Below are 27,090 nucleotides of genomic sequence, written 5' to 3' on the forward strand. Positions count from 1 at the left end.
GCTTGGGCCCCAGGCAGACAAGTGTTGACAAAGTGTCTCTTAAACTAGAGTCAGATTCCTCCTTGGTGCTCACACAGTAAAAAAACAAACAAACAAACAAACAAACAAAAAAACCAAAAAAACAACAACACTCAGAAACTGAGCAATCCTAAACATGGTAGCCAATTTCAATCGAATGCACTCACAATACTACACTATAGAAAGAGCTTAAACACCTAGGAAGCGCAAGGCCCTGGGTTCGGTCCCCAGCTCCGGGGGGGGGGGGGGGGGGGAGAACCAAAAAAAAAAAAAAAAAAAAAAAAGAAAGAAAGAGCTTAAACTTAGCCACCATTTCAGAATAAGAGCTCAGAGTGGGGCGCTTCTGGTTCCGTCTGCACCCTGAGCTGACCCTGTGCTACAGCTCTCTGTACCCAGATCCCACCCGGGAGACAGCTGGTCTCCCAGGAGTGCTGACACACCTCACAGCATGGGTGAGACCACCACTTCTGCTCAGAGGGAGCCCTCAGGCACAGGAACCCAGAAGCAGTCTGGGACAGGATCCTTCCGGTTTCCATCTGTGCTCAGAGCTGACCCTGTGCCACAGCTCTCAGTACCCAAATCCCCTAGGGAGAGAGCTGGTCTCCCAGGAGTGCTAACACACCAACTTACAGAAAGGTCAGGCCACTATCAGAAACAGCAAGACCAACTAACACCAGAGATAACCGGATGTAGAGAAGCAAGTGCAAGAATGTCAGCAACAGAAACCAAGTTACTTGGCATCATCAGAACACAGTTCTCCCACCACAGCAAGTCCTGGATATCCCAACACACCAGAAAAGCAAGATTCTGATTTAAAATCTCATCATGATGTAAGAGGACTTTAAGAAGGACATAAATAACTCCCTTAAGAAATACAGGACAACACAGGTAAACAGGTAGAAGCCCTTAAAGAGGAAACACAAAAATCCGTTAAAAAATTACAGATAAACACAACCAAACAGGTGAAGGAATTGAACAAAACCATTCAGGATCTAAAAATGGAAATAGAAACAATAAAGAAATCACAAAGAGAGACAACCCTGGAGATAGAAAAACCTAGGAAAGAGATCAGGAGTCATAGACACAAGCATTACCAACAGAATACAAGAGATAGAAGAGAGACTCTCAGGGATAGAAGATACCATAGAAAACATTGACACAACAATCAAAGAAAATGCAAAACACAAAAAGATCCTAACCCAAAACATCCAGGAAATCCAGGACACAATGAGAAGATCAAACCTAAGGATAATAGGTATAGAAGAGAGTGAAGACTCCCAACTTAAAGGGCCAGGAAATAACTTCAACAAAATTATAGAAGAAAACTTCCCTAACCTAAAGAAAGAAATGCTATAAGCATACCAAGAAGCCTACAGAACTCCAAGTAGATTGGACCAGAAAAGATACTCCTCCCATCACATAATAGTCAAAACACCAAATGCACTAAACAAAGAAAGAATATTAAAAGCATTAAGGGGAAAAGGTCAAGTAACATATAAAGGCAGACCTATTAGCATTATACCAGACTTCTCACCAGAGACTATGAAAGCCAGAAGATCCTGGGCAGATGTCACACAAACCCTAAGAGAACACAAATGCCAGCCCAGACTACTATATCCAACAAAACTCTCAATTACGGGCTGGAGGAATGGCTCAGTGGTTAAGAGCACTGACTGCTCTTCCAGAGGTCCTGAGTTCAAATCCCAGCAACCACATGGTGGCTTACAACCATCTGTAATGAGATCTGATGCCCTCTTCTGGTGTGTCTGAAGACAGCTACAGTGTACTTATATATAATAAATAAATCTTTAAAAAAAAAACTCTCAATTACCATAAATGGAGAAACCAAGATATTCCATGACAAAACCAAATTCACACAATATCTTTCCACAAATCCAGCTCAAAATAAGAGCTCTTCAAGGACCTGGAGCCAGCTGACAACAGAGTTATTTGCAATGGCACACGGCTTTCCTAATGAGGTTTTTTTTTTTTCCCCTTGGCTTTTCAAGACAGGGTTTCTCTGTGTAGCCCTGGCTGTCCTGGAAGACATTCTGTAGACCAGGCTGGCCTCATATTCACAGAGATTCTACTGCCTCTGCCTCTCTTTTTTTTTTTTTTTTTTTAGATTTATTTATTTATTATATATAAGTACACTGTAGCTGTCTTCAGATACACCAGAAGAGGGCATCAGAACTCTTTACAGATGGTTGTGAGCCACCATGTGGTTGTGGGAATTGAACTCGTGACCTCTGGAAGAGCAGTCGGGTGCTCTTAACTGCTGAGCCATCTCTCCAGCCCGCCTCTGCCTCTCAAGTGCTGGGATTGAAGGTGTGCGCTACCACTGCCCAGCTTGACTTTTTCACAACTAAAATATACTCTAAAAAGGTAAAACAGTACAAATCCAATAACCATAAATCAGAAAGACAATTGTAATAGGTAGCTCTGTGTGTGTGTGTGTGTGTGTGTGTGTGTGTGTGTGTGTGTGTGTGTGTGTGTTTAATTTATTAGAGTGGCTTATAGTCTGTAGTCTGGCTAGTCCAACAATTGCTGCCTTGAAACAGGAAGGCTAAGAATCTGGTAGTTGGGGCTGGAGAGATGGCTCAGTGGTTAAGAGCACTAGCTACTCTTCCAAGAGGTCCTGAGTTCAAATCCCAGCACCTACATGGTGGCTCACAACCATCTGTGATGGGATCTGATGCCCTCTTCTGGCATGCAGGTGTACATGCAGGTAGGGCACTCATACATAAAGTAAACCTTTCTTAGAAAATTAAATTTAAAAACTTTAATTTTTTTAAACTTTCAAGTCCAGAACGTCTAGAATTTTAGGTATTTTTTGTTATTGTTTTTTATTTTATGTTTATTGGCGTTTTGTCTGCATGTGTGTCAGATCCCCTGGAACTGGAGTTACAGACATGTGTGAGTTGCCATGTGGGTGCTGGGGATTGAACCTGGGTCCTCTGGAAACGCATCCAGTGCTCGTAATCACTGAGTCCTCTCTCAAGCCCCTTCCTGCAACTTAATTTTTTTAAACATCTATCTTTAGTGATAGTTCTTAAACATTTTAACTTCCCCTCTAACCCACCACACACCATAGGTAGTGGAAAAGACAGGATATGAGGCTAGGGGGTGGGGGTGGGGGAGCGGACCTGTTTAGGAAGGTTCTTTGGAGCAACTCCTGACTGTGTTGTCTGGAAAACGACAGCTCAGTTTACAGGTCCACAGCGGCAGCTCGATCCACTCCACTTGCAAACACTTCACAAATAACCAGCAGTCCAGTTTGGTAGTCGGGATAGCAAACACGAAACAGCAGCGGTGACACTACCTGGCAGAGACTGCCAGGCCTCAGCCTTGGCTCATGTCAGCAGGAGGGACCAGGAGGAATGCCAGGAGTTCTTGGCTGTGCCTCTCTCAGGAAAGGTAAGAGCAGCGGATGATCCACAAGTGTTGCACAACTAGCTCTGCAAGCAAGCCATACTCAGCCTCTGTCACTGTCCATCAAGTCCTGTTTACCCTCCGAACATCTCGTGCCCTTCACGGCCTTACCTCACCACGTGGCCTGCCTCGGCACAGGCTTCTGTCTCAGCTGACATCAATTTGCCAATCACATTTTTTTGGGCGCGTTTCTCTCTATGGAGTCCCAGCAAAATGTAGCTCAACTATGCAATGTAAGTCAGACCAACACATGTGTGTTGTTGGCAAAAAAGAATCCTTCATCACATGTCCTTTCACATATGTGCTTTAGCAGAACATCCTTTTACCTGTGTCTGCTTCAGCTAAACGTTCCTTCCTGAGTCTGTGTTAGTCTATCCCTGTGTCCACTTCAGGAAAACACACCATGTGTCTGCCCCAGCAAAACACCATCCGTCACAACTGACTTTCCAAAGAACCACTTCTTCTTTATTTTTGAGACATATTGTGTCTTACTGTGAAGTCTGGACTGTCTGAAATTTGCTCTTTAGACTGACTGGCATGGACTGGCATGGCCACAATCCTCCTGCCTCTGCTTCCTGAATACTGAGATGATAGACATGGGCAACCATCGAGTTTGGACTCTGAAAATCCGGTTTCTACCCACACAACCCATGTGTAGCCCTAAGACTGGCTCTGATTGTCTGTTTGATGAATAGTCTACCAACATATGAAAGTTCGAGAACAACTCTCAGGAGTGGGTTCTCTCTTCCCATCAAGAGTTCCTGGGATCTGGCTTCAGTTATCATGTGTCTAGCATCTGAGTTGTGAAGTATGGCATCTTCTGAGGTAACCTCTTTTGGGGACTCTTCCCCTGCAGTCTTTTCATTGGCTGTGTCTCGGACCCTTTATGTTTCTCTCCTGTGGTTTCCCTCAAACGTCTCTGAGGAGTACTGGACACACCCAAGTCCTTAGTAAACATTGGTTAAGGCTGTAGCACACAGGGATGCGCAGTAATGACCCCGCCCCCTTTGAAAACAGGGTTTCTCCTTGTAGCCCTGGCTGTCCCAGAACTCGCTCTGAAGACTAGGCCTCAAACTCAGATCTGCCTGCCTCTGCTCCCCAGTGCTGGGATTGAAAGCATGAGCCAACATACCCAGCTTAATTTTTTTAAATGCTGTAGTGAAACAAAAAACCCCAAAACCAATCTTTGCTAATTTTAAAAAGACTGAGCTAGGGGTTGGGGATTTAGCTCAGTGGTAGAGCGCTTACCTAGGAAGCGCAAGGCCCTGGGTTCGGTCCCCAGCTCCGAAAAAAAGAAAAAAAAAAAAAAAAAAAGACTGAGCTATTCATTCAACTATATTAAACAGTTCTTGGAAAACATTAAGTATCCAGTAAATATGAGTATTACATTAAAGATTTTGAGGGTTGGGGATTTAGCTCAGTGGTAGAGCACTTACCTAGCAAGCGCAAGGCCCCGGGTTCAGTCCTCAGCTCCGGAAAAAAAAGACAAAAAAAAAAAAAAAAAAAAAAAAAGATTTTGTAAAATGGACTGCTTTGTCTTATCCAAAGCTGATTTCAGTTCCTCAATTACCTTTATAATAAAAGTCAGACTTCTGATACTAAAACCTCAGCTGGTGAACAACCAATGGTCCTTCATTTTTGTGGATATGTATGTGTGGTGTGTGTTCATACCCGTGTTCCTCTGTGCGGTTAAGATGCTACCTTTTGGGGCTGGGGATTTAGCTCAGTGGTAGAGCACTTGCCTAGGAAGCGCAAGGCCCTGGGTTCGGTCCCCAGCTCCGAAAAAAAAGAACCAAAAAAAAAAAAAAAAAAAAAAAAAAAAAAGATGCTACCTTTTGCGTTACATCTGTCTTACCACACAGAGAGAACAGAAGTGGTTAAGGCTACCGTCCGGCATGCATGTGACCCTAGCATCAAACCACAGCACTTGACAACAGAAATCAAAATAAACAAAGAAGCTGGTTTACCTTAAAAACTGTGGGCAGACACAGTGGTGCATGCTTATAACCTAGCACACGGGAGGCTGAGGCATGCACAGGTCAGCCTGGGCTACAAGATGAAACTACTGGGGGGAGGGGAGAGGAAGAAGAGAAAGACTGCCAACAAAGAGCTCATTGTGACAAAAATAATCAAATACATGGATAGATAAGAAACTGAAAGCGCATGTCTGGAGTAGAGCGACTCCTGTCGCAGCCTCCCAGGTCCTCCTGGACTCGCCTGTGTACCCTCAGCACCCGAGTCCACGTCTTCACAATTCACACAGACCGTGACCATTCAGTCTTCTGGTTATGACTGCTGTTTGAGTCTGGCCTCTTCTCGGTGTGGTGCGGGCATCGTGACAGTGCCCACTATGTTAGTCTCTGTGAGTGATAAAGCCTCCGAAACAAAAGTCAAAGTTCAAAGAAATATGTCATAGTAATAGCATTAATGTCAGAAATGTTTATTTTCTAAAAGATCACATAAAAGTTGGTAGGAAGGGAGAAGGTTAACTGTTTACATGAAACCTGGGTTAGGGGCAGAGCTGCCTAAAGAAATGGTGGCTGGAGCGAACTGCAGGGACACGGGGAGTGGAGATGGCAGCCCAGGCCTGCACAGCGACACACACCCATGCAACCCACAGGGCTACTGCCCTGCTCACTCCTTAGACATGTTCTTGATGGTCTTGTGCTCCTTTATAGCTCGCTCCCAGTCACTGCCGTTGAATTCCTCGGTGACCACGCTGCGCACAGTGCCTTCATCCAGGCAGTGGGGTGCGATACCTAGGAGCAAACGGAACAGAGAGAGGGGTTCAAGTGTGGGAAGACCAGAGAAAGTGTCAGACAAGCCCTCACCTGCAAGCACCATTATCCCGCAGGTGAGCTGCCCGTGCATGACTTGTGGCCTGCTGATGTACTAGCATTGCTCTAGTCAGCATACACCTTCACCCTTCAGTTTATGATCCTCGCCTGCCGCTTGAAGCTCTGATGCCCTGAACGATCTGAACGCCAACCAAAGCTACACAGCATGGAAACCACACTGAGGCATGGGCGTTAGCTCAGTGGTACAACACTTGCGAGGATGTACAGGCCCCGTCTTCAGTCCCTAGTCCAAAGGGGGGCAGCACCATTAATGTGGAACATATTAGGAAGGTTCAGGCCCGGCACGATCTCTTTTCAGTGGCAGCATGAGAAATTCTCAGGCTTTTCTCGGGTTTAGATAAAGAATGAAATACTTGCCAATTTATACAGGACTTCATCACTATTAAAACAGGACTTCTGGGTTCGGTCCCCAGCTCCGAAAAAAAAAGAACCAAAAAAAAAAAAAACAAAAAAAAACAAAAAAAAAAAAAACAGGACTTCATCACTATTAAAACCTTCTCCTGATCACCCATGAGGTCACATGCCATTATCTCAGCACTCAGGTCTCAGAAGCAGGAGGCCTGCCATGAGGCTAGCCTGGGCTACACAATAAAAGACAATTCTCAAAACAAACATAAAACTACCCAACAAACGAACAACGACAAAAACCCCTTTCTTGCTCCAAGGTCCCAGGACTTGGTGGGGCTATTACACAGGGAGAGTCGGTCTCCATTGATTCTAAGGGCGCGTTGCAGCCACCCTACCTCCAGATCAAGCAGAGCCTGAAGAGGGCGCTAGAGCACCTCTCACTTCTCTTTAAATACATGTGCTTATCTTCTGTGTATGGGTGTTTTGCCTGCACGTGTGTCTGTGTACCGTGCATGCATCCATGCACGCTTGGAGCCTGCAGAGAATAATAAGGGCACCGGACCCCTGAGATTCCAGATGGTCACAGGCCGCCTTTGGGTGCTGGAAACCAAAGCAAGGCCCTCTGCAAGATCACCCGAGAGCTTAGCCACTGAGCTGGCTCTCCGGCTCCCCCATCTTTTTGAGACGGGGGTGGGGGGGGGGTGGGGAGTGGGGAGTCTCCAGCCTAGACTAACCATACAGTAGTTACATAGCTGAAGGTGACCTTGAACTTGACCCTTTACCTCTCAAGTGCTGGGCTTAGGCACCAGCACAACTTGTTTTCTTGCTTTTTTCAAGACAGGGTTCCACTATGTGTTCCTGGCTGTTCTGGAAGTCACTGTGTAGATCAGGCTGGCCTAGAACTCACAGAGATGCTCCTGCCTCTACCTCCCAAGTGCAAGAATCAAAGATGTTTGCCACCACAACCGCTTGGCTCCTCCTCCTTCCTCCTTTAATTATGACATGAAGTGAAGTGTACAGTCCATGCAGTGCAGTAGATATTGTAGGGAACTATTTTTCTTCTTGGAATAAATTAGACTTTTTTATTTATCTCTTTAGAGACAGGGTGAGGATCATGCATGCCAGGCAAGTGCTCACTCTACCACTGAGTGACAGCCACAGCCCTTACTTTTGTTATATCAGCAAGAGCCATCATTCTGGCCTCGTCCTCCCTGTACACCGTCACTGCTCCAGTGCCCTCCCTGAAGCCACAGATCCCCAAGACTGGAGTTACAGAGAGAGACTGGGAATCAAGCACTGGTTCTCTGGAAGATCAGCCTCTGGTCTTAAACACCCAGCCTCTCTCCAGCCCCATCCCACTGACCTTCCCTACGTGTTGCAGGTCTCCCCACAGCCCTAGGGTACACTAGACCAGAGCCCATCAAAGGAACTTTGTTCTTCTGATATGTGCCATCTGTCCAACCACAAGCACCCTAGGCACTTCAGGTCCCAAGCCCGTAGACACTCCCTTCACTCACCAAAGCCCCCAGGGTTGGAGCGTGGGGTATAGAAGCTCTGGACACCGCATCTCTTACAGAAGGTGTGCTGGGCTTTGTGCGTGTTAAATGTGTAGGTGGTTATGCTCTCAGCACCCTGGGAGAACAGGGACAAAAAGACAATTGATCATTTCGTGTTATTAAAAGTCAATCTTTTCAAAGATGAGTGGGGATATCCTTTTGCACAGATCTCTGGGTTACGGGGACAGCTCCTGATTCCTGGAAAAGACAGAAACTTCTTGAAGTCAGGGACCCCTCTGTACTCCTCAGAAAGTGCACACTGGAGCATGACAGTCTGTGCACCTTTATGCCAACCGCACACTGACCAAACCATCCTCAGCCTTCCCTGATGTGCACTCAAACAGAAGACCCATAAGATCGGAGAGACTGGCTCTCCAGGTCTCCAAAAAACAGTGGCCAAAAATCTTAAGGGCATTACTAACTATACTTGAATTATAAAGGATAAATTAGGAAAAAACTCTTTGCTACATGTCATAGACAAAGGGTTTTCTTCCCTTTTTTTTTTAAACGTGGGAGGACCCAGATCATTATATGTGGCATTAAGTCCTGAGGGTTTTTTAATAATCTACTTTCATGTGGATTAGTGTTTTGAGTGCATGCATTTCTGTGTGCGGATGTCAGATCCCCTGGGACTAGAGTTGCAGACATTTGTGAGCTACCACGTGGGTGCTGGGAATCGAACCCAGCTCCTTTGGAGAAACATCCAGGGCTCCCAACCAGCGGGCCATCTCTCCAGCCTCACAGTTAAGTGTTCTTAGTGGACAACATGAATGAAAAAATAGACAAAGTATAAGAATGGACAACTGAGGGAAAGAACAGAACATATGAAATGATGCTTACATGGATGACCGACAGCAAGATATTTTCCATTACTTGGTGAGGCTGGACAGATGGCTCAGCAGTTAGAGCACACTGTGCTTTTGTAGAAGACCTAAGAGTTCTGTTCCCAGCACCAACTGCAGGCAGCTCAAAACTGCCTGTAACTCCTGCTCCACAGCGAGCCAGTGCCTTCGCAGGCACCTGCACTCACATGTACATGCACACATGCACATACATAAGAGTGACCAGCCCGGGGGCTGGAGAGATGGCTCAGAGGTTAAGAGCACTGTCTGCTCTTCCAGAGGTCCTGAGTTCAATTCCCAGCAACCACATGGTGGCTCATAACCATCCGTATTGAGATCTGATGCCCTCTTCTGGACTGCAGGCATACATGCAGGCAGAAAGCTGTATGTATACATAATAAATAAATATTAAAAAAAAAAAAAAAAAGAGTGACCAGCCCAACAACCTCTCTGGCTTCTGTGGGCACTGGCAAGTAGATGTGCTTAATAAAAATGCATACATACACATAAAAATATAATTTAAAAAATCACAAATTGTGGAGGCTGAAGGGATAGCTCAGGGCTTGGGAGCATTGGCTGCTTTTCCAAAGGACCTAGCACCCACATGGCGACACAGTTCATGGTTGTTTGTGGCTCCAGTTCCAGAGGATCTGACACACTCACAGTGAAGACATATGTACATGCAAAATACCGGTGCACGTGAAAGGACAATTCAGAAAGTCACAGTGGTGGTTAACGTGGCATTAAAAAGCAGATATAGTGACACACTCAGCCAGTGGTAGTGCTGCGAGCCTGTAGTGTGAGCACCTGGGAGGTGGAGACAGGAGGATCAGAGATTCAACATCCACCCAAGTTAGCTCCAGGCCAGCTTGGGCTGCATGAGGCCTTGTCTCAAAAGAGAGTAACAGTGATCATGACAGTGAGGGGCCAGATGGTTCTAGGGTTAAAAATATGTCTTGTTCTTTCAGAGGACTGGGGGTCTCAGGTGGGACAGGGCAGTGGTAAGGACATGGAGGAGGAGAAGGCCATGGCCCAGGCCAAGATGGCAGGTAACGGGCTCCATGACTGGGAAGTAGGTCCTATCAGCACAGTCAGGTTGGAACAGATGAGTGTCCACCCAGCGACAGTACCAGGAGCTTCTGGTAAATAGAAAGGTCTCCAGGAGGGCACAGAAAAGACTTTCACACACCTTACAACTTTTTTTTTTTCTTTTTCTCGGAGCTGGGGACCCTTACAACTTCTTATAACCCCAGCTCCCGGGATCCAATGCTTTCTTCTGGTCTCTGTGGGCTTCTGCATATGTACACATGCAGCCATGCAGACACATACATGCACATACACACGGACTCATACATACATAAAAGGTACATTTAACAGTTTTGAGTGTCTTTCAAGTTTATTTTTATTTCATGTGCATTGGTGTTTTGCCTACATGTATGCCTGTATGAGGGTGTCAAATCTCCTAGAACTGGAGTTACAGACAGTTGTGAGCTGCCATGTGGGTGCTGGGAATTGAACCTGAGTCCTCTGGCAGAACACCCAGTGTTCTTAACCACTAAGCCATTTCTCCAGCCCTATTTATTTTTTTAAAATTTGTCGGGCTAGAGAGATGGCTCAGAGGTTAAGAGCACTGTCTGCTCTTCCAGAGGTCCTGAGTTCAATTCCCAGCAACCACATGGTGGCTCACAACCACCTATAATCAGGTCTGGTGCCCTCTTCTGGCCTGTAGTTGCATACGTGCAGGCAGAAAGCTGTATGAGGTATACGTAATAAATTAAAAAAAACAAAAACAAAAACAAAAAAAAGATAAAATTTGTCTATTACATTTTAGGTATTTGGGTGTTCTGACTGCATGTATGCTTATGCATCTAGTGTATGTCTGATTCCATGAAGGTAAGAAGAGGGTATCAGACCCCTGGGACTACAGCACCCAAGTTTCCAGGAGGAGCGGCCGATGCTCTAACCTTCTCTCCAGTCCCTAAAGCTTTAATTTTTAATTTTGTGTGTTTGTTGTCCTCTAGGAAGTCAGGAACACTGGGTCCCAGCTCACACTCAGGCTCTTGGCCAGTGAGTTAACCGCAGCCAGACTCATTACCACTGTGCTTCTCACACTTCTCCCATATTTCCTCCTGGACCGTTACAGGCCATCTACTGCAGGAAGAAAGCCTCCGAGCTTCCTAAGGTCTCCTGAACTGGAGCTATGTGTGCACACAAGGACCTCCTGTAGCAATAGCTTCAAGGGCTCTTCTTACCCATACTGGGTGCATCAGAACTGCCGGCGTCAGTGAGACCCTTGTGGTGGTTTGAATAGGTTTGGCCCCTACAGTCATGTGTTTCAAAGCCTAACCACAGACGGATCTTATTGAGGCTTAAGAGGAAGGTTCTCTCTTCTCCAGTGATCCTAGTTTGTGTAAAGCTGATGTGAAATTTTCTAGCACAGGCCAAAGAAAGAAAAATGGCAAGGTCATTGGATTTGTTGTTGGTGCTTTCTCCCTGGCAAGAAGTCAAGGACTGACTCATGTGGCAGACTTTTCTTTTTTCTTTTTTTTTTCAAGCAAGAGTCTGATGATGTGGACCTGGCTGTCCTGAAACTCACTATAGATCTGCCTCTGCCTCCTCCATGCTGGGACTAAATAAAGGCATGCACCATGACACCTAGCTCCATGTGGTGAATTTTGATAATGGCAGGCCATGCATTCTGGTAAGGAGCAAGGCCCATGGAATCAAACTAGTGGGCGCAGAGATCAAGAGGAGTTGGATATCACTGGGACCCGCTAGTTCTTGGATTTGCAGCAGTGCACTCCTGGCTTGATTTCATTGAAGAAATTGTATTATTCCACGTGTGCATGCAGTGCCCTCAGAGATCAGAAGGAGGCGTCAGATTCCCTTGGAACAGGAGTTACAGATGATTGTGAGCTGCTGTGTGGTGCTGCAAATCAAATGTGGGTCCTTTACAGGAGCAGCCAGTGCTCTTAACTTAAAAGGAAACACAAGCCAGGAGTGCAAATCCAAGAGTGATAGGGTAAGCCAGCCAGGGAAGAGGTTTGCGAGAGAGGGAGGGAGGTGATTTGCACAAGTCCACGGTGAGGAGATTAAACTTAAAAACACCTGGGGATGTAGCTCTGTGACACAGTGCTTGCCTAGCAGACACTCACACTGATTTTTAAAAAGAGAACGAAAAAACTATGATTTTTTTCAACTAGAAATTGACCCTTTATAAACAGAACAGCTTTTCTGTTTTTGTTTTCTTTTTTCTACACAGATTTCTTCGTTTGGCCCTGGCCAGCTGAGATCCTTCCCACATGCTGGGAATAAAGGCATGCACCACCACACCTGGCCAGAATAGCGATTTGCTTCCCCAACCACCACTTTTTTTTTTTTTTTTTTTTTTTTTTTTTTTTTTTTTTTTGAGACAGGGTATGGCTGTTGCTCAAATTGGCTGCACACACAAAGGACTCGGCCCTCTCACATCAATCGCTAATTAAGAAAATACCCTGAGGGGCTGGAGAGGTGGCTCAGCGGTTAAGAGCACTGACTGCTCTTCCAGAGGTCCTGAGTTCAAATCCCAGCAACCACATACAGGGTGGCTTACAACCATCTGTAATGAGATCTGATGCCCGCTTCTGGTGTGTCTGAAGACAGCTACAATGTATTCATATAGAATAAATGAATAAATAAATCTTTACAAAAATGTTAAAGTTGTTTTAAAAAAAAAAATACCCTGAGAACCTGCCTATAGCTCAATCTTTACCAATCTTTTTTTTTTTTTTTCTTTTTTTCAGAGCTGGGAACCGAACCCAGGGCCTTGTGCTTGCTAGGCAAGCACTCTACCGCTGAGCTAAATCCCCAACCCCCTATAGCTCAATCTTACTGAGCCGTTTTCTGTTATATTTTTGGTTGTGAGCCTAGCCCTGCCATTTTCTCAATTGAGGATCCCTTCTCTCTAGTAACTCTACCTTGTGTGAAGTTAAAAAAACAGCCAACAAATTGGCTTATGTAATTTTTAAAAAAATTTATTTATTATATATAAGTACACTTTAGCTGTCTTTAGACAGACCAGAAGAGGGTATCAGATCCCATTACAGATGGTTGTGAACCACCATCTGGAAGAGCAGTGCTCCTAACTGGTGAGCCATCTCTCCAGCCCCCAAAATGTGTAGCCCAGGCTGGCCTTGAACTCATGATCCTCCTGCCTCTGTCTCCTTCAGCAAATCCTACCAGAGTGCACCACCACAACTAGCATAATATTCTGATAAAAATATATGACAATCAAACCAACAAGGTCACAGGCACGTGGAGTTGTAGGTACTTAGGAGACTGAGGCAGGAGTGTCTCTTAGAAGCCCAGAAGAAGCCCCACAGAGCAGGATCCCATATTTAAAATATATAAATAAATGTGAAATGACTCAGATGACTTAGATGCTTAGACATATATCTATATAAAAATAATATGGACAGGACTAGAAACACAGCTCAGTTACTTCAGGGCTTGCCTAGCATTCATGAAGCCCTGGGTTCAACCTCCAGCACTGCAGAAGCTGCGCATGGTGGCACAGCCCTTTAACTCCAGCACTTAGATGGAGGCAGGAGGATCAGGAGTTCAAGGTCAGCCTGGGACACATGAGACTCAGTCAGGGAGGGGGTGAGGGGAGGAGAGGAAGAATAATGCATTAAAAAGTGTGTCAAAACCAGCAGTGATTACCTTTGAATGATTTTATTTCTCATATTTTTTTTTCCAAAAGTAATACAGGTTATTCAGATAACTTTTTTTTTTCTGTTCTTTTTTTTTCGGAGCTGGGGACCGAACCCAGGGCCTTGTGCTTGCTAGGCAAGCGCTCTACCACTGAGCCAAATCCCCAACCCCTCAGATAACTTTTTAACTTTCAAAATTATTTTTATTCTTCTGGCTTTCTGAATTTGAAAATGTTTCTACCATGATATCAAATAATCTCTGGGAAACAAAAGGAAGATCCGCACAGTGGTGCATGTCTGTGAGCCCAGCCCTCTAGGGGCAGAAGCAGGAAGGTCAGGAATTCAAGGCTGGCCAAGCTGTCTCAAAACAATGTATCAATTCAGAAAGTAAACGGGGACTAGTGAGATGCCTCCACAGGTGAGGGTGATTACCACAGAAACTGTGATTTGAGTCTGATGCCTGAAGTCCCTGTAGACCAGAGAACCGGTCCACGTGTGTGCTGCACCATGTGCCTACCCACTAATCAATAAAACATTCAGGTGAAAAAGTTAAAAACAATACAGCTAAGTCAGTTAAAGTACACCTGTGGGCTAGAGACAGCACTCAGTGTCCAAAGCTATAAGCGACGTTGTTCAGGCCCTGAAAAATAACCAACTAGGAATGGTGCACAACTCCGTGATCCCAGCACTTGGGAGGCTTGGGTAAGAGGACTGTGAGTTTGAGGGATCTCAAAGCCCTTAAAACGTTCTGCTGAGCTCTCTGTCCCTCACACTGTACAGAGAGAGCAGGCTAAACCGACGGGGCGGGGCTCGAGATCCTTAGATATGAGTTCTACCCTCCTCCTAAGCACTAACCTTCAGGAGTTTGAAGCGAGAAGCTGGAACAATGAAGTGTCTATTCTGCTTCTTCTTGCAAATGCTACAGCTATGGAGAGAGCAAGGGCCGGATCGTGAGTCGTCATCTGCATTGTCCACACGCCCGAGCAGCCCAGCCCAATGCCTGCAGAACCAGCTGACCTCAAGTGGGACAGCCTTCTCAGCACCATCCAGGGGAGAGGACTTAGGCAGCTGGACAGGCCACCTGAAGCCTCGGCTCTTCATGGCAGTGAAGCCTACTGGTGACAGAGCCAGCAGGGAAGACCACACAGCATTCAGCAATCCTGGACCTCATTTCTGCTGCCCTCCCCCTCCCGACCCTGAAGAGAAACAGTGGACTTAAAAGACACTCAGAAAATGAATTTCAGACACTGCTATACTCTTGTGCCTCTTTTTTGGGCACATCAGAACCAAGGAAAGAACTTTAGGTTTCCTCTAGTTCATAAGAAAATCAAGCTCCAAGAAATACCATAAATATCAAACTGGAAATGAGTCAACATCTGTTTTTTTCAACCCACTATTTTCGTCTGTTTTTATTTCTCTACTGAACCCGGGGTATCATGCATACTAAGCAGGCATTATACTCTACTAAAATCCACCTCCACCTTTATTAAGAAATTTAGCTTTGGGACTAGAGATGGCTCAGCAGTTAAGAGCAACAGTAGACTCTGGCTCCATTCCCAGTATCTACCTGGTAGCTCACAGATCCAAGGTATCAAACACCCTCCTCTGAATTCTGGGGGTACGTGGTGCAGATATACATGCATGCAAAATATCCACATGCATAAAGTAAGTTTTTAAAAAATGTAACTTTACTCTGTTCTTTGAGATAGAGGAGTCATGTTAAAAATGTAACATTATTTTATTTTTTGAGACAAGGTCTCACGTATCCCCAGGCTGGCTTCACACTTACTACAGAGTTGAAGGTGGCCTTGAACTTCTTTGCTTGCTTGCTTGCTTGCTTATTTTCAGAGAAGGGTCTCATGTACACAAGCTGGTCACAAATACTGATGTAGCGGAGGACAACCCTGAACTTCTGATCCTCCTGCCTCTACCTCCCCCCAGCATTACAGGCATATAATCATGCCAAGTTTATGCAGTAGTGGGGATCAAACCCAGCTTTGTACATATTAGGCAAATGCTCTACCTCCAGCCCTAATTTACACTTTAATATTCCTAGTATAGAATTCTCCAAGAAATTATGCCATAAAGCTTCTTTCCAAATCTGCACTTGATGAGTAGCCTAGCCAGGTCTACACTTGAGAAGTGTATTATATATATTATATAATAATATTTATAGTAGTTATTATTCATGTAAGATTTAGCTACCATTAGAGGAAAGAGGACTGGACCCTCTTGAATAATTAAGTACATGTCCGTAGCCAGTCCAGAAGGCTGTTCCTGCTCTATTATAATGCCAAGGAAGATGCTAAGAAGTTGCCCTTCAGGAGCTGAAGAGATGGTTCAGTGGTTAAGAAAACTGATTACTCTTCCAGAGGGTCTGAGTTCAATTCCCAGCAACCACATGGTGGCTCACAACCATCTGTAATGGGATCTGAAGCCTTCTTCTGGTGTGTCTGAAGACAGCGACAGTGTACTCATACATAAAGACAATTTAAAAAAAATAAATAAATAAAAGCAGCAGGCCCTCCACTGTTGGGGTGGTACCATGGGCCCCATGCCAAGAACAGAGAGAATCAGTACCCGGAAAGCTTCCGGTGTAAATGGTCTGCCAGATTACTTCTACTTAGCTTCACTGAGAGACTAAGAAGATTCTGCTCAAGGTGATTCTGCTGCTGGTGATTTCCAGCAACCCACAGGGATTACAGCCAGCCTGATCCACCTCTTCTAATCGCCCCTAAATCAGTGGGATCAGTTGGAGGCCTGAGCCCTAGAAGCCCTGCCTGCTTTCTGTCACCTGAATTGTGCTACTGTGTAAGTCTCCCTTATACACACAAACGGTGGGTGTTGCTCTAACTCAGAATGTCTGGCCTTCCCCCACTGAGATGACTTGACAGGGAAAAGTACTGCGAGCAGCCTGAAGAGAACAGACTCCATCTCAAGTTGTCCTCTGATCTACAAACTAAATGAGTAACATATAATACATGTTTATAAGTTATCACTGCAAATTCCAAGTCGTACACAAGGCAAAGAACAGAAGAATGAACCTTTGTGTCCTCAGATGGGACAGCTATCAGCTCACGGCCAACACTGTTGCCATCTGTACCCCAACTCCCCAGATTGGCCTGAAACAGCCAGCCCTTTCGCTCTTCAAGTCTTCTAAGCCAATTTGGGAGGATAAAGTACTCACTTGCAGTCAAAGATGTGTAAGTCTGCCGAAGCCCAAACTTCAAAACGAACTGCTCCACAGTGGCAGCCTCCTGTGTGCTTCACCAGGCCCTGGTACTCACTAAATGAAATAAAAACTAGAGCATAAAAATTTCTAACAGACAAGCAGGGGCTTTCTGGCCTGGCTCCTTCACGTTGTCTTTTTGTTCTTAAAATAAATCGAGGCTGGAACAAAAGTCTTTTTTTTTTTTTTTTATAGGACAACCAGGTGCATTTCATAAAAGAGGTTCAGTATTTTCACTGTGAACTGTCTTGAGTTTTATGGCTGCAAAATAAAATATTCCCAGAATTCAGTAAATATGAGGATGGGAGAGAAGCCTGGTTCATATTTGCCTCCACCCCGAACATTTTTATTTATGTCAACTGATTAGTTGTTTTTTTAAAAAAAAAAAATTGGGTTCGGTCCCCAGCTCCGAAAAAAAGAACCAAAAAAAAAAAAAATTACGAGCTAAGGACCAAGAATAAACCTTACCAGCCCTTAAGCAGCCACTAGGCAAACAGGCCAATTAATATTCAGTTTTGACTGTAATAAAGATGGTATAGTGGCTATGAAAACGACAGGTCACCCACTTGTCTTCTGAGGGGACAACAGAGGCGTCTCTAACTCCATTCACTCTCTCCTGCTTCTCAAGTACATGACTTTCCACACAACTGTATACAGGTGGAGCCAGCCCCATAACTGAACAGTAAGATTCAAAGAACATCATGAAGCCCCTTCCCCAAAAGACTAAAAGTTCTTGTCAAGAATAAACGTGAATGTCTGAATCACCACGGCAGGGAAAACAGCTCACACCGGCTTCAGTTTGCCATCTGATTAAGGCAAGACTGAAAGCTCTCCCAGGCTTCTCTAACAAGTCAACATCTCATTTTCTTCTTCCATATACAATGTTTATTGTAAAAAAAAAAAAAAATCCAAACAGTTTAGTAACACAGTGAGAGGTCCCCTGGGATCACCTCACTGAGAGCCTGTATTTGCTATACATTCCTTTTTTTCTATGCGATATTTGAACCAAATGTTAGTGTATATAACATACATTTTTTTTGTACAAAAGTTAGCTTAGAGGACATAAAGTAAACGTAAGCAAGCATACAGCGTGCAAATCTGGTGAGTGAAACTCCGCTGTTCGTGCCGACATTTTTAGTATCTTTTTAAAGATCATTATCAGTTTGTTTCAGGGGAAAATATTACCTCAAATTTTTGCTTTGTGCGTCTAAGGATTGGGGCTTGTTTCCTTTTGAGGCAGGGTGTCACTGATGCTCAAGCTGGCCTCAAATTAACTATCTGAACAAGGATAACCTTGAACTTGTAGATCTTCCTGCCTCCACCTTCCAAGCCCCGGGGTTTATGCACTTGGACCACCTTCTTACTGGCTTTGTTTGTTTTCCTTTCTTTCTTCGGAGAAAGGATCTATCTCTGTAGCCCAGGCTGCCCTTGATCTCTGTACACCTCCGCCTCAGCCTTCTGAACGCTAGGATTATAGGCATGTGTTACTGTGCCAAGCTCTACGGAGTTTTAGATAGTATCATTTAGATCTCCCAGTAGCTAGTACACAACAGGTACTCAGTGTTATACTTAATTGTTTAAGTTTTAACTGATTTTTGTTTTAAATTAACGTCTTAAAGCATTTAATTTATAGCACAATAGGATAAAACTGAATAAAATGAACATAGAAAGCTAATAATCCGTTTCTGAGAGGATGCACCAAAACCAAGAGAACTTCTTCTGGAACGAAGACAAAAGAACAATCTTGTTATGAAAAGTAGTTCAGATTGTTAAGTAATTTTGAGGTTGATATTAGTTTTTCTTCGTCTTTTATTGTTCTTTTTAATTCATCTGCGAGCGACAGCCCTATGACTAGGGTACTCAGTATTTCTCGGAGCACAATGGGTAAAGGAGGAAGGGGTTCACACATCACATTTGGCAAAGAGCAGGCATCTGGCCAGAGTAGTTTTCAGCTCTTTTCCCAATAAGGGACCTCTGAGACGCTCCTTAGGCCATCGAAGAAGCTAGAAGCACTTCAGAAGCACAGACCGAGGAGCACAAAGAAAAGCCTGCCAGCCCGGACCCGGGATGAGAGCATAAAGCCTTAGCTCCCTATTCCCCCTGCAAGCGTCGGTCTGGACATCGCTTTGCGCGTTTCTCTCCAAGATCAATAACCGTACCCTGCACCCTTCCTCCGGAGAACTGATCAGAACAACCGGCCTTCGACCCCCAGGACACTAAATTCTCCACTTCGACTTTTCCTCCCACACACTTCCCGAAAGCACGTGCAAATAGGGTAAAACAGTCTTGGTAGCTAGGAAACCGAGGGATGTCTGTTTTTTAACCCGGAGGGGCCCTCCCGCGCACGCAGCCCGACTCGGTCCCGAGCAGCCCGCCACGGCTCCGCACTCAGCCTCGGGTCCCGCCGCCCGTGCGCACCTCTCTTGTGCCGGCCCGCCGCCCCCGACATACTCACAAGGTGTCCAGCAGCAGCTTGGCGGCGCCCTCGAAGCTGAGCCGTTGCCGCTTCTGGAACGTCTCCCAGCGCTCCCGCTGCTCCCCCAGGTCGAACGCCGACACCGAGGCGGCGGGGGTGTCCGCCGGCGGCGGCTCCTCCGCGGCCGCCGCCAGGGCCCGCGGCGGTGGCTTGGGCCGCGGCTTTGAGGACAGCTGCGAACTGGCCGCCCCGCCCCCGCCCCCGGCCCTAGTCCTGCTCTGGTAGCGCCGCGCGCGGCTTTCGCCGCCGCTCAGGCCCCCGGAGGCCCCCGAGCGCCGCTGCTCCCGCGGGTCAGTGGCCACCGCGCTGCGAGTCCGCCGCATGTCTCCCTCAGCTGGGCTCACAGGCCTCTCAGCTCGGCGCGCTCCCGCCGGCCTATGCGCGTCCCCGCCTCCGACAACCTGAAGGCCCCGGGGGTGGTGCGCGGCGCTACGGAACACGGGAGCTCGGGACCCAACGAGAGACCCTGGGCCGTGTGGCCTAGTGCCTAGAGAGTCTAATGAGATCACTCCTCCACCTGCGCTTGCAGGTAGCGGGGCCCTTTCGATCAGCGAAGGCGGTCTCCACTAACAACCACACATTCGCAACTGGGGACCTGGGTCAGGCCTCAGTTCATGAAGTCGTAGCCACATCAGCGCTGACAAGCTTGGTGACTTAGTGATATCCAAGGTGGTAACACTACCTAAGCTTTGCGGAAGCCATCATGTACCTAATGCGAGCTAACGTATGTACATTGTCGGACACCTGCTACTTGAAGCATAAATGTCAGCTGGAATCAGTTTGATCAATGGTCAACAGGTTTTTTTGTGGTTTTGCAGAACTGAGAGAACACAGAGCCTTGTGCAAACGCTCTACCACTGAGCCACATTCCCAGCCTCAGATTTTGTTTTCAATTCTAAGCAGATGAATGGATCCTGGATTATATTCCAATCATATGCTTTTGCAGAATAAGGTACTGAAGTTTAAAGACAAAAAAAAAAAAAAAATCACAAGAACCACCCACTGGGCATCCCAGATAGTCTTCAAACTCTCCTAGTTGTTCCCACGCTTTTAAAGAAACATTTCCTTTTACTCACTTTTCTTTTTCAACTCTCTTATTTCTGTTTCTGTTGATTTGTAAGTTTATTAGAATATAGAATCCATTTATTGTCTTTTTAACAATGAAAATACTGTTTCCCCAAATACAGTTTAATTAATTTATAAATCTTCACTAAGTTTCAACACAAAGTCCTCAATAATTGAAACTTCCTAGATACAGTTCGTTTTGATATTTCCTTTGTGTTATAGTTTACATAGAGCAAAGTGCCCCGTATCTTTTTTTTTTTTTTTTTTAAGCTGAGGACCGAACCCAGGGCCTTGTGCTTGCTAGGCGAGTGCTCTACCACTGAGCTAAATCCCCAACCCCTATTTAGAACAGATTTGCATCCACCAACTCAGATGTGGCACATCCTAGCACACTAGAATATCTCCAGAAAGAAAACAAGTGACCACTGTTTTGACTTTTTATCACTGTGAATTACTTTTGTCTTGTGTATTTATTTAGAGACCAGGTCTAATGGTGTAGCCCAGGCTGACCTGGAACTCACTGCAGCTCAAGTTCATCTTGAACTCACTACCTGCCTCTGCCTCCTGATACACATATTTTTTAAAATGTAATAAAGATTCAGGAGAGGTTCGAGTTCACACCATCAGTTCTCCCCTTCCACCAATATAGGCCGTCTGGCCACATGCACTCTTACTGGGCTGCCCTGCTTGTTTGAGTCAGGGCTTCACTCTGTAGCTTAATCTAGCCCTAGACTCACTAAGTGGCTAAGGCTGGTTTCAAACCTGTTAACAATTCCCCAGCCTCAACCTCCCGAGTGCTAGAATCACAGGTGTGATCCACCATACTTTAGCCTATCTTTGAATGCATTTCAAAAATAGCATGTACGCTGTTAAATCTAATACTGTTCAACATCTTGGAAACCATTGACACTATCTATCTATCTATCTATCTATCTATCTATCATCTATCATCTAATCTATCTATCTATCTATCTATTGATGTCAATATGATCTGTGTGGATTGGCTTTTGTTCATGTGACACAAGCAAGGGTCATCAGAGAGGGAACCTTAACTGAAAAGAAAAATGCCTCCATCAGATTAGTGGGTAACTAAGTCTGTAGGTCATTTCCTTGATTCATGATTGATCGGGGATTGGGCACTGTCACCCCTGGGCAGGTAGTCCTGGACTCTAAGAGAGCAGGCTGAGCAAGCCATGGGAGCAAGCTAGTAAGCAGTGTTCCTTCATGGCTTCTGAGTCAGTTTCTGCTCTGACTTGTCTCAATGAATGTCACTGGGAGTTGCTCCTTCCCAAGTTGTTTTTGGTTGTGTCGAAGCAGTGGGGGAGAAAATTAACATATGAATGTCACCATTTATTCTTTGTGTGTGTGTGTGTGTATGTGTGTGTGTGTGGAGAGAGAGAAGAGAGGAGAGAGAAGAGAGGAGGAGAGGAGGAGAGGAGAGGAGAGGAGAGGAGAGGAGAGGAGAGGAGAGGAGAGGAGAGGAGAGGAGAGGAGAGGAGAGGGAGTCCAATCCAATGGTGGGTGTCTTTCCTCTGTAATTCTCCACCTTCATTTTGAGATAGGATTCCTTACTGAAACGGGAACTCACACTCTGGCTACACTGGAAGGTTGCTGAACTCAAGATGGCTCTCCCTAGCAGCACCACACTGGTGGAGCTACAGACTTGTGACCCCAGTGCCCACTTTTATATGGGTGCTAGGAATCCAAACTCAGGGCTTCATGCAGGCTATCCCCTGATCCCCTTACATTTATTCTCTTAATGAATACTCGACTTGTTTCTAACTTGTGCAAAGGTGATAACATTTTTATCCAAGTCTTTTTGTAGACCAATTTCTCTCCAAACATTCAAAGTGGAATTTCTGCTTCAGAGGTTAACTGTGTAATGACAAAGTCTGATGTTGTCAGTGTTCTCTTCAACTCAACCTGCCTCTACCTGTCAACAAATGCTAGGACTACTAGCACCATTCTCTTTAAGTTTTTAACCGGGCTGGCCCGTTTTGTATTCTGCCCGCACTGTGTGAGGACTGCAGTTGCTCTGCACCTTACAGAACTCACACTGCTGGTCTTCACGCCGCGCTTTCCTGTGGCTGTGATGGCATCCCTTTCTCTTGTTTCGCATTCCTTCATCCTGTAGCAATGCTACCTTTTCATGTGTCTGTTGAACATTTGTCAGTTTCTGTCTGAGAATCCCTTTTGGCCTGAAGAGTTGGCACTGCTCTTGTAAAGGGCTCTGGCTGGGTTACCAACATGTATGTTGGGCAGCTCACAACTGACTGTTAACTTGAGGATCTAATGTCTCCCCAACTTCTTGGCACCTACACCCATGCATGCACATACCCACAGACACGAAAATAAATCGTTCTTAAAAGACAGTCCATTTTTAAGTCAGGTTTATGTCTTAGGTCGCTTTCTCTTGCTGTGATAAACGCCATGACCAAAAGAAACTTGGGGTGGAAAATGTTTATCTCGTCTTACAGCTTACAGTCCATCATTGCGGAAAGTCAGAGAAGGGATTCAAGGCCTGGAAATAAGAACTGAAGCGGAGGGCTGGAGAGATGGCTCAGTGGTTAAGAGCACTGACTGCTCTTCCTGAGGTCCTGAGTTCAAATCCCAGCAACCACATGGTGGCTCACAACCATCTGTAATGAGATCTGATGCCCTCTTCTGGTGTGTCTGAAGGCAGCTACAGTGTACTCATATACAATAAAATAAAATCTTAAAAAAAATAAATTTAAAAAAAAAAAGAACTGAAGTGGAGACCATGGATGAATGACTCTCTTGGGTTCCCTTTTTTATACAACCTAGGACTATCTGCCGAGGGCTGCACTGCCCACAATGGGGTGGGCCCTCTCATATCAACTGTGAATAAAGAAAATGCCTTACAGACTTATTGTCTTAGTTACTTTTCTATTGGTGTGGTAAGACAGAATGGCCAAGGCAATTTATACTAGTTTATTGGGGGTTTGTGGTTTCGAGAGTTAAAGTCTATGACCTTCACAGCAGGGAGCACGGCAGCAGTAGCTGAGAGGTCACATCTGGTTCAAAAGCAGCAGGCAGAGAGAGAGAGAGAGAGAGAGAGAGAGAGAGAGAGAGAGAGAGAGAGAGAGAAAAGAGAAGAGAAGAGAAGAAAGAGAAGAGAAGAGAAGAGAAGAGAAGAGAAGAGAAGAGAAGAGAAGAGAAGAGAAGAGACTGGTCCAGGCTTTTGAAACTTCAGTGCCCATCCCTAGTAGCATACCTCCTCTAGCAAGGCCACACATCTAATCCTTTCCAAACAACCGAGGACCACATGTTCAAAGTAAGTGGGAGCCACTCTCATTCAGACTGCTTCACTTGTCCACCCACCAATCTGATGGAGGCATTTTCTCAACTAAGGTTCCCTCTTCCCTGGTGACTCTGGTTTGTTGATCAAAAACAACCAAACCAGCACAGTGTGATACACAATTCTGTGTCTCTGCATACACCCATGAATTCCCCACTGGAGCTTGTCTTCCCACTTCCTTAACACCACCTTTTGATGAGTGGAAATTATTTTGAGGAAGTTCTACTTGTAAATTCTTTCATGGTATTTTTTAGTTTACACAGAATTCTGCCTATCTAAAAGGTCATGAATGTTTTCTTGTAAATATTTCAGTTTAGTTCTCATACTTCTCTTTTTTTTTTTTTTTTTTTTCAGAGCTGAGGCCCGAACCCAGGGCCTTGCGCTTGCTAGGCAAGTGCTCTACCACTGAGCTAAATCCCCACCCCTAGTTCTCATACTTCTATTGTCTATCTCAAGTTTATTTTTGGTCTATGTGCATGAGTGCTTTGCTTACACTTATGTACCCTGTTTGCATGCCGGTGCTCACAGAAGTGAGAAGAGGGTGTCCAACCCCCTAGACTGGAGTTAATTATAGCATGAATGGTCATGATCCATCATACAGGTGGGTCCCCTGCAAGAACAAGTGCTCCTAATCTCCCAGCCACCTCTCCAGCCCCCTCATATGGTGTGTCAAAGACCAACGGGTCCATCACCTGTGGTCCACCTTAACCTTCCATTCTACCCACTGCTGTTACTTTGCCAATCCTCATACTAAGACCTCTAGCTTTAAATCCCTACTAATAAAGTCAGATAAAGTTCCCCCTAAATTCAAATCCCCAGCACCCACGTAAAAAGCTCTGTGGCTGTGCACACCTGTGACCCAGTGGTAGGGGCAGTGTAGGGCAGGGGTACAGACACAGGAGGACTCTGGAGCTCACTGTAGCAGCCTAGCTCCAGGTTCAGTAAGAGATGTCTCAGCAGAACAGCAGGCATTTTTCCTCTGGCTTCTGCACACACAGGTGCTCACACGCATATGTACATAACACATGCACAGACATTGTGTTTTCTTACTTTCCCATTGAGCCATGCCCAGGTCCTGTAAGCATGCCATTTGACTCACTCCTGACGCTTCACAGAAAACAGTTTTCATCTCATCTGTAAGTTATGACACTGTTAAAACAGAGTCTGAGGGGTTGGGGATTTAGCTCAGTGGTAGAGCGCTTGCCTAGGAAGCGCAAGGCCCTGGGTTCGGTCCCCAGCTCCAAAAAAAGAACCAAAAAAAAAAAAAAAACAAAAAAAAAAAAACCAGAGCCTGCGTAAGGCTGCGTCTGCGCAATCACTGAACTACTTACCCACTTAGATAGGAAATCACAATATCAGTTTTCTGACACAAGTATCTATCAATTGATTATACAATGACCTTAGCTAGAGTCATGGCTGATAAATGTTCTGAGCTCTTGATTTTAGAATTGCCTTTCTTTTGCCCAAAATGTGATGAGATTTTGTTTGGGGATACATATTTTTTTTTGTCAGTTTCTCTCTTCTGGCTTTTAGTGCAGCAAACAAGACTTCCCACACTACTTTTATCTGCTTTCCTCCACAAAACTGGCCTCTTCCTTCAGTGTGAGAATCTATATACTTCTCCTTTCATGCATGGAGCACAGGAATTTTTCCAGGATTTTTTTAATGGTGTCAACAAGATGAATACCTTAAAACCTGATAAAGAAAACAGAAAACAAATTTGCACTTATACAATAGAAAACAAAGAAAATAAAACCACAGAAAAAGAATAAATTTGTTAAATATGGTGGCACAGATCTGTCATCCCAGCTACTAGGGAGGCTGAGGCAGAAGGACCACAAGTTTAAGGCCAGCCTAGCGTGTAGAGCAAGACCCTGAGATTCTGTCTCAAAATAAAAAGTAAAAAATGGGCCAGCCAGATGACTCAGAAGGCTGAAGTGCTTGCCATACAAGTTCAAGGCCTGGAACTCATTGTGGAAGAAGAGAACCAAGATGTCTTCTGACTTCCCCATGTGATCCATGGCATTGGTGTGCTCACATTCATACATTCATGTCTGTCTCTCATCTCTCTAATACACGTGTACACAAATAATAACTAAAATAACTGTTTATGTAAAAATAAAGCTGGGGATATAGCAGCAATAGGGTCCTTACTTAGCATTCGGAATATCTGAGGCCAGAGTTCAATCTCCAGTACTGAAACCAAACCAAACCAAATCAAAAACACAGACTGAGCTCAGTGACTGGTCACAGCATCTCATGTTCTCTTCATTTCTTTGTTTCTCTGTGTAGTCCTGGCTTTTCTAGAACTCACTCTGTAGCAAGGCTGTCCTTGAATGCAGACACTCACCTGCCTCTTCTTCCTGAGGCTGGGACTAAGAGTGTGCACCGCCAGGGCTGGGGATTTAGCTCAGTGGTAGAGCGCTTACCTAGGAAGCGCAAGGCCCTGGGTTCGTCCCCAGCTCCGGAAAAAAAAGAACCAAAAAAAAAAAAAAAAAAAAAAAAAGAGTGTGCACCGCCACCACCCGCTAAGTTCTCATGTTTCCTCTCTGCACCGTTTCTGGACGTCTTCCCCCCTTTTTTTTTTTTTTTTTTTTTTTGGTTTTTTTTTTTTTTTCCGGAGCTGGGGTGCTGGGGACCGAACCCGGGGCCTTGCGCTTCCTAGGCAAGCGCTCTACCACTGAGCTAAATCCCCAACCCCACGTCTTCCCCTTTTAATAGCACCCGTGAGTTTGTCAGATTATAGCTTCTATTTAACACAGGCTGTCTTCTAAATGGAAGAGCCCTATTTGACAATGGGAAATCGATCTACCTCTGTAGCCAGTCGAAACATTCCCTACCAGAAAAAACACTAGATTCTGCCTGGATTCAAATTCTTAGAAACAGAATATAAAAGACAGGTTACTAGAGGTTGAAGGAAAGGGAATAGGGAGTTATTTAATGGCTTCAGAGTTCCTGTTTTTTTCTTGTTTTGAGATAGGGCCTCATTATGAAGCTCTGGTTGTTCTGTAGCTCTCTATGTAAACCAGATCAGCCTCAAACAGAGTTCCACCTGCCTCTGCCTCCTAAAGGAATGAGCCACCACCATCTCACTTAAAAGTTCTATACTTAGGGCTGGAGAGATGGCTCAGTGGTTAAGAGCACTGACTGTTCTTCCAGAGGTCCTGAGTCCAATTCCCAGCTCCCACCGTGGTGACTCACAACCATCTGAAATGGGATCAGATGCCCTCTTCTGGTGTGTCTGAAGACAGCTACA

General features: G+C 45.2%; 1 protein-coding gene and 1 long non-coding RNA gene across 7 annotated transcripts in view; both read right to left on the minus strand.

Moving 5' to 3' along the window:
• Positions 1 to 5,869: 5,869 nt before the first annotated feature.
• Cenpv (centromere protein V) overlaps positions 5,870 to 27,090 on the minus strand; it is a 32,470-nt gene continuing 11,249 nt past the window's right edge. The window contains exons 1-6 of one of the 6 annotated variants that reach the window (XR_015630938.1): positions 19,430 to 19,803; positions 16,933 to 17,031; positions 14,763 to 14,941; positions 14,601 to 14,670; positions 8,174 to 8,288; positions 5,870 to 6,209 (exon numbers count right to left, since the gene is read on the minus strand). Coding sequence is in view for 4 of the 6 variants with exons in the window: in NM_001398871.1 (NP_001385800.1) it covers positions 6,085 to 6,209; positions 8,174 to 8,288; positions 14,601 to 14,670; positions 16,933 to 17,031; positions 19,430 to 19,773 (753 nt within the window). In the remaining 2 variants the exon portion in view is untranslated. 6 annotated transcript variants of the gene reach the window in all.
• On the minus strand, positions 11,045 to 14,516 carry LOC148002908 (uncharacterized). The gene is made up of 2 exons (XR_015631703.1): positions 12,906 to 14,516; positions 11,045 to 12,787 (listed from the first exon to the last, which is right to left on the minus strand). It is a non-coding gene; the product is annotated as an uncharacterized LOC148002908 (long non-coding RNA).

This window comes from Rattus norvegicus, chromosome 10 (genome assembly GCF_021556685.1).
Source record: "Rattus norvegicus strain SHRSP/BbbUtx chromosome 10, alternate assembly SHRSP_T2T, whole genome shotgun sequence".
In the NCBI taxonomy this organism is placed as follows: Eukaryota; Metazoa; Chordata; class Mammalia; order Rodentia; family Muridae; genus Rattus; species Rattus norvegicus.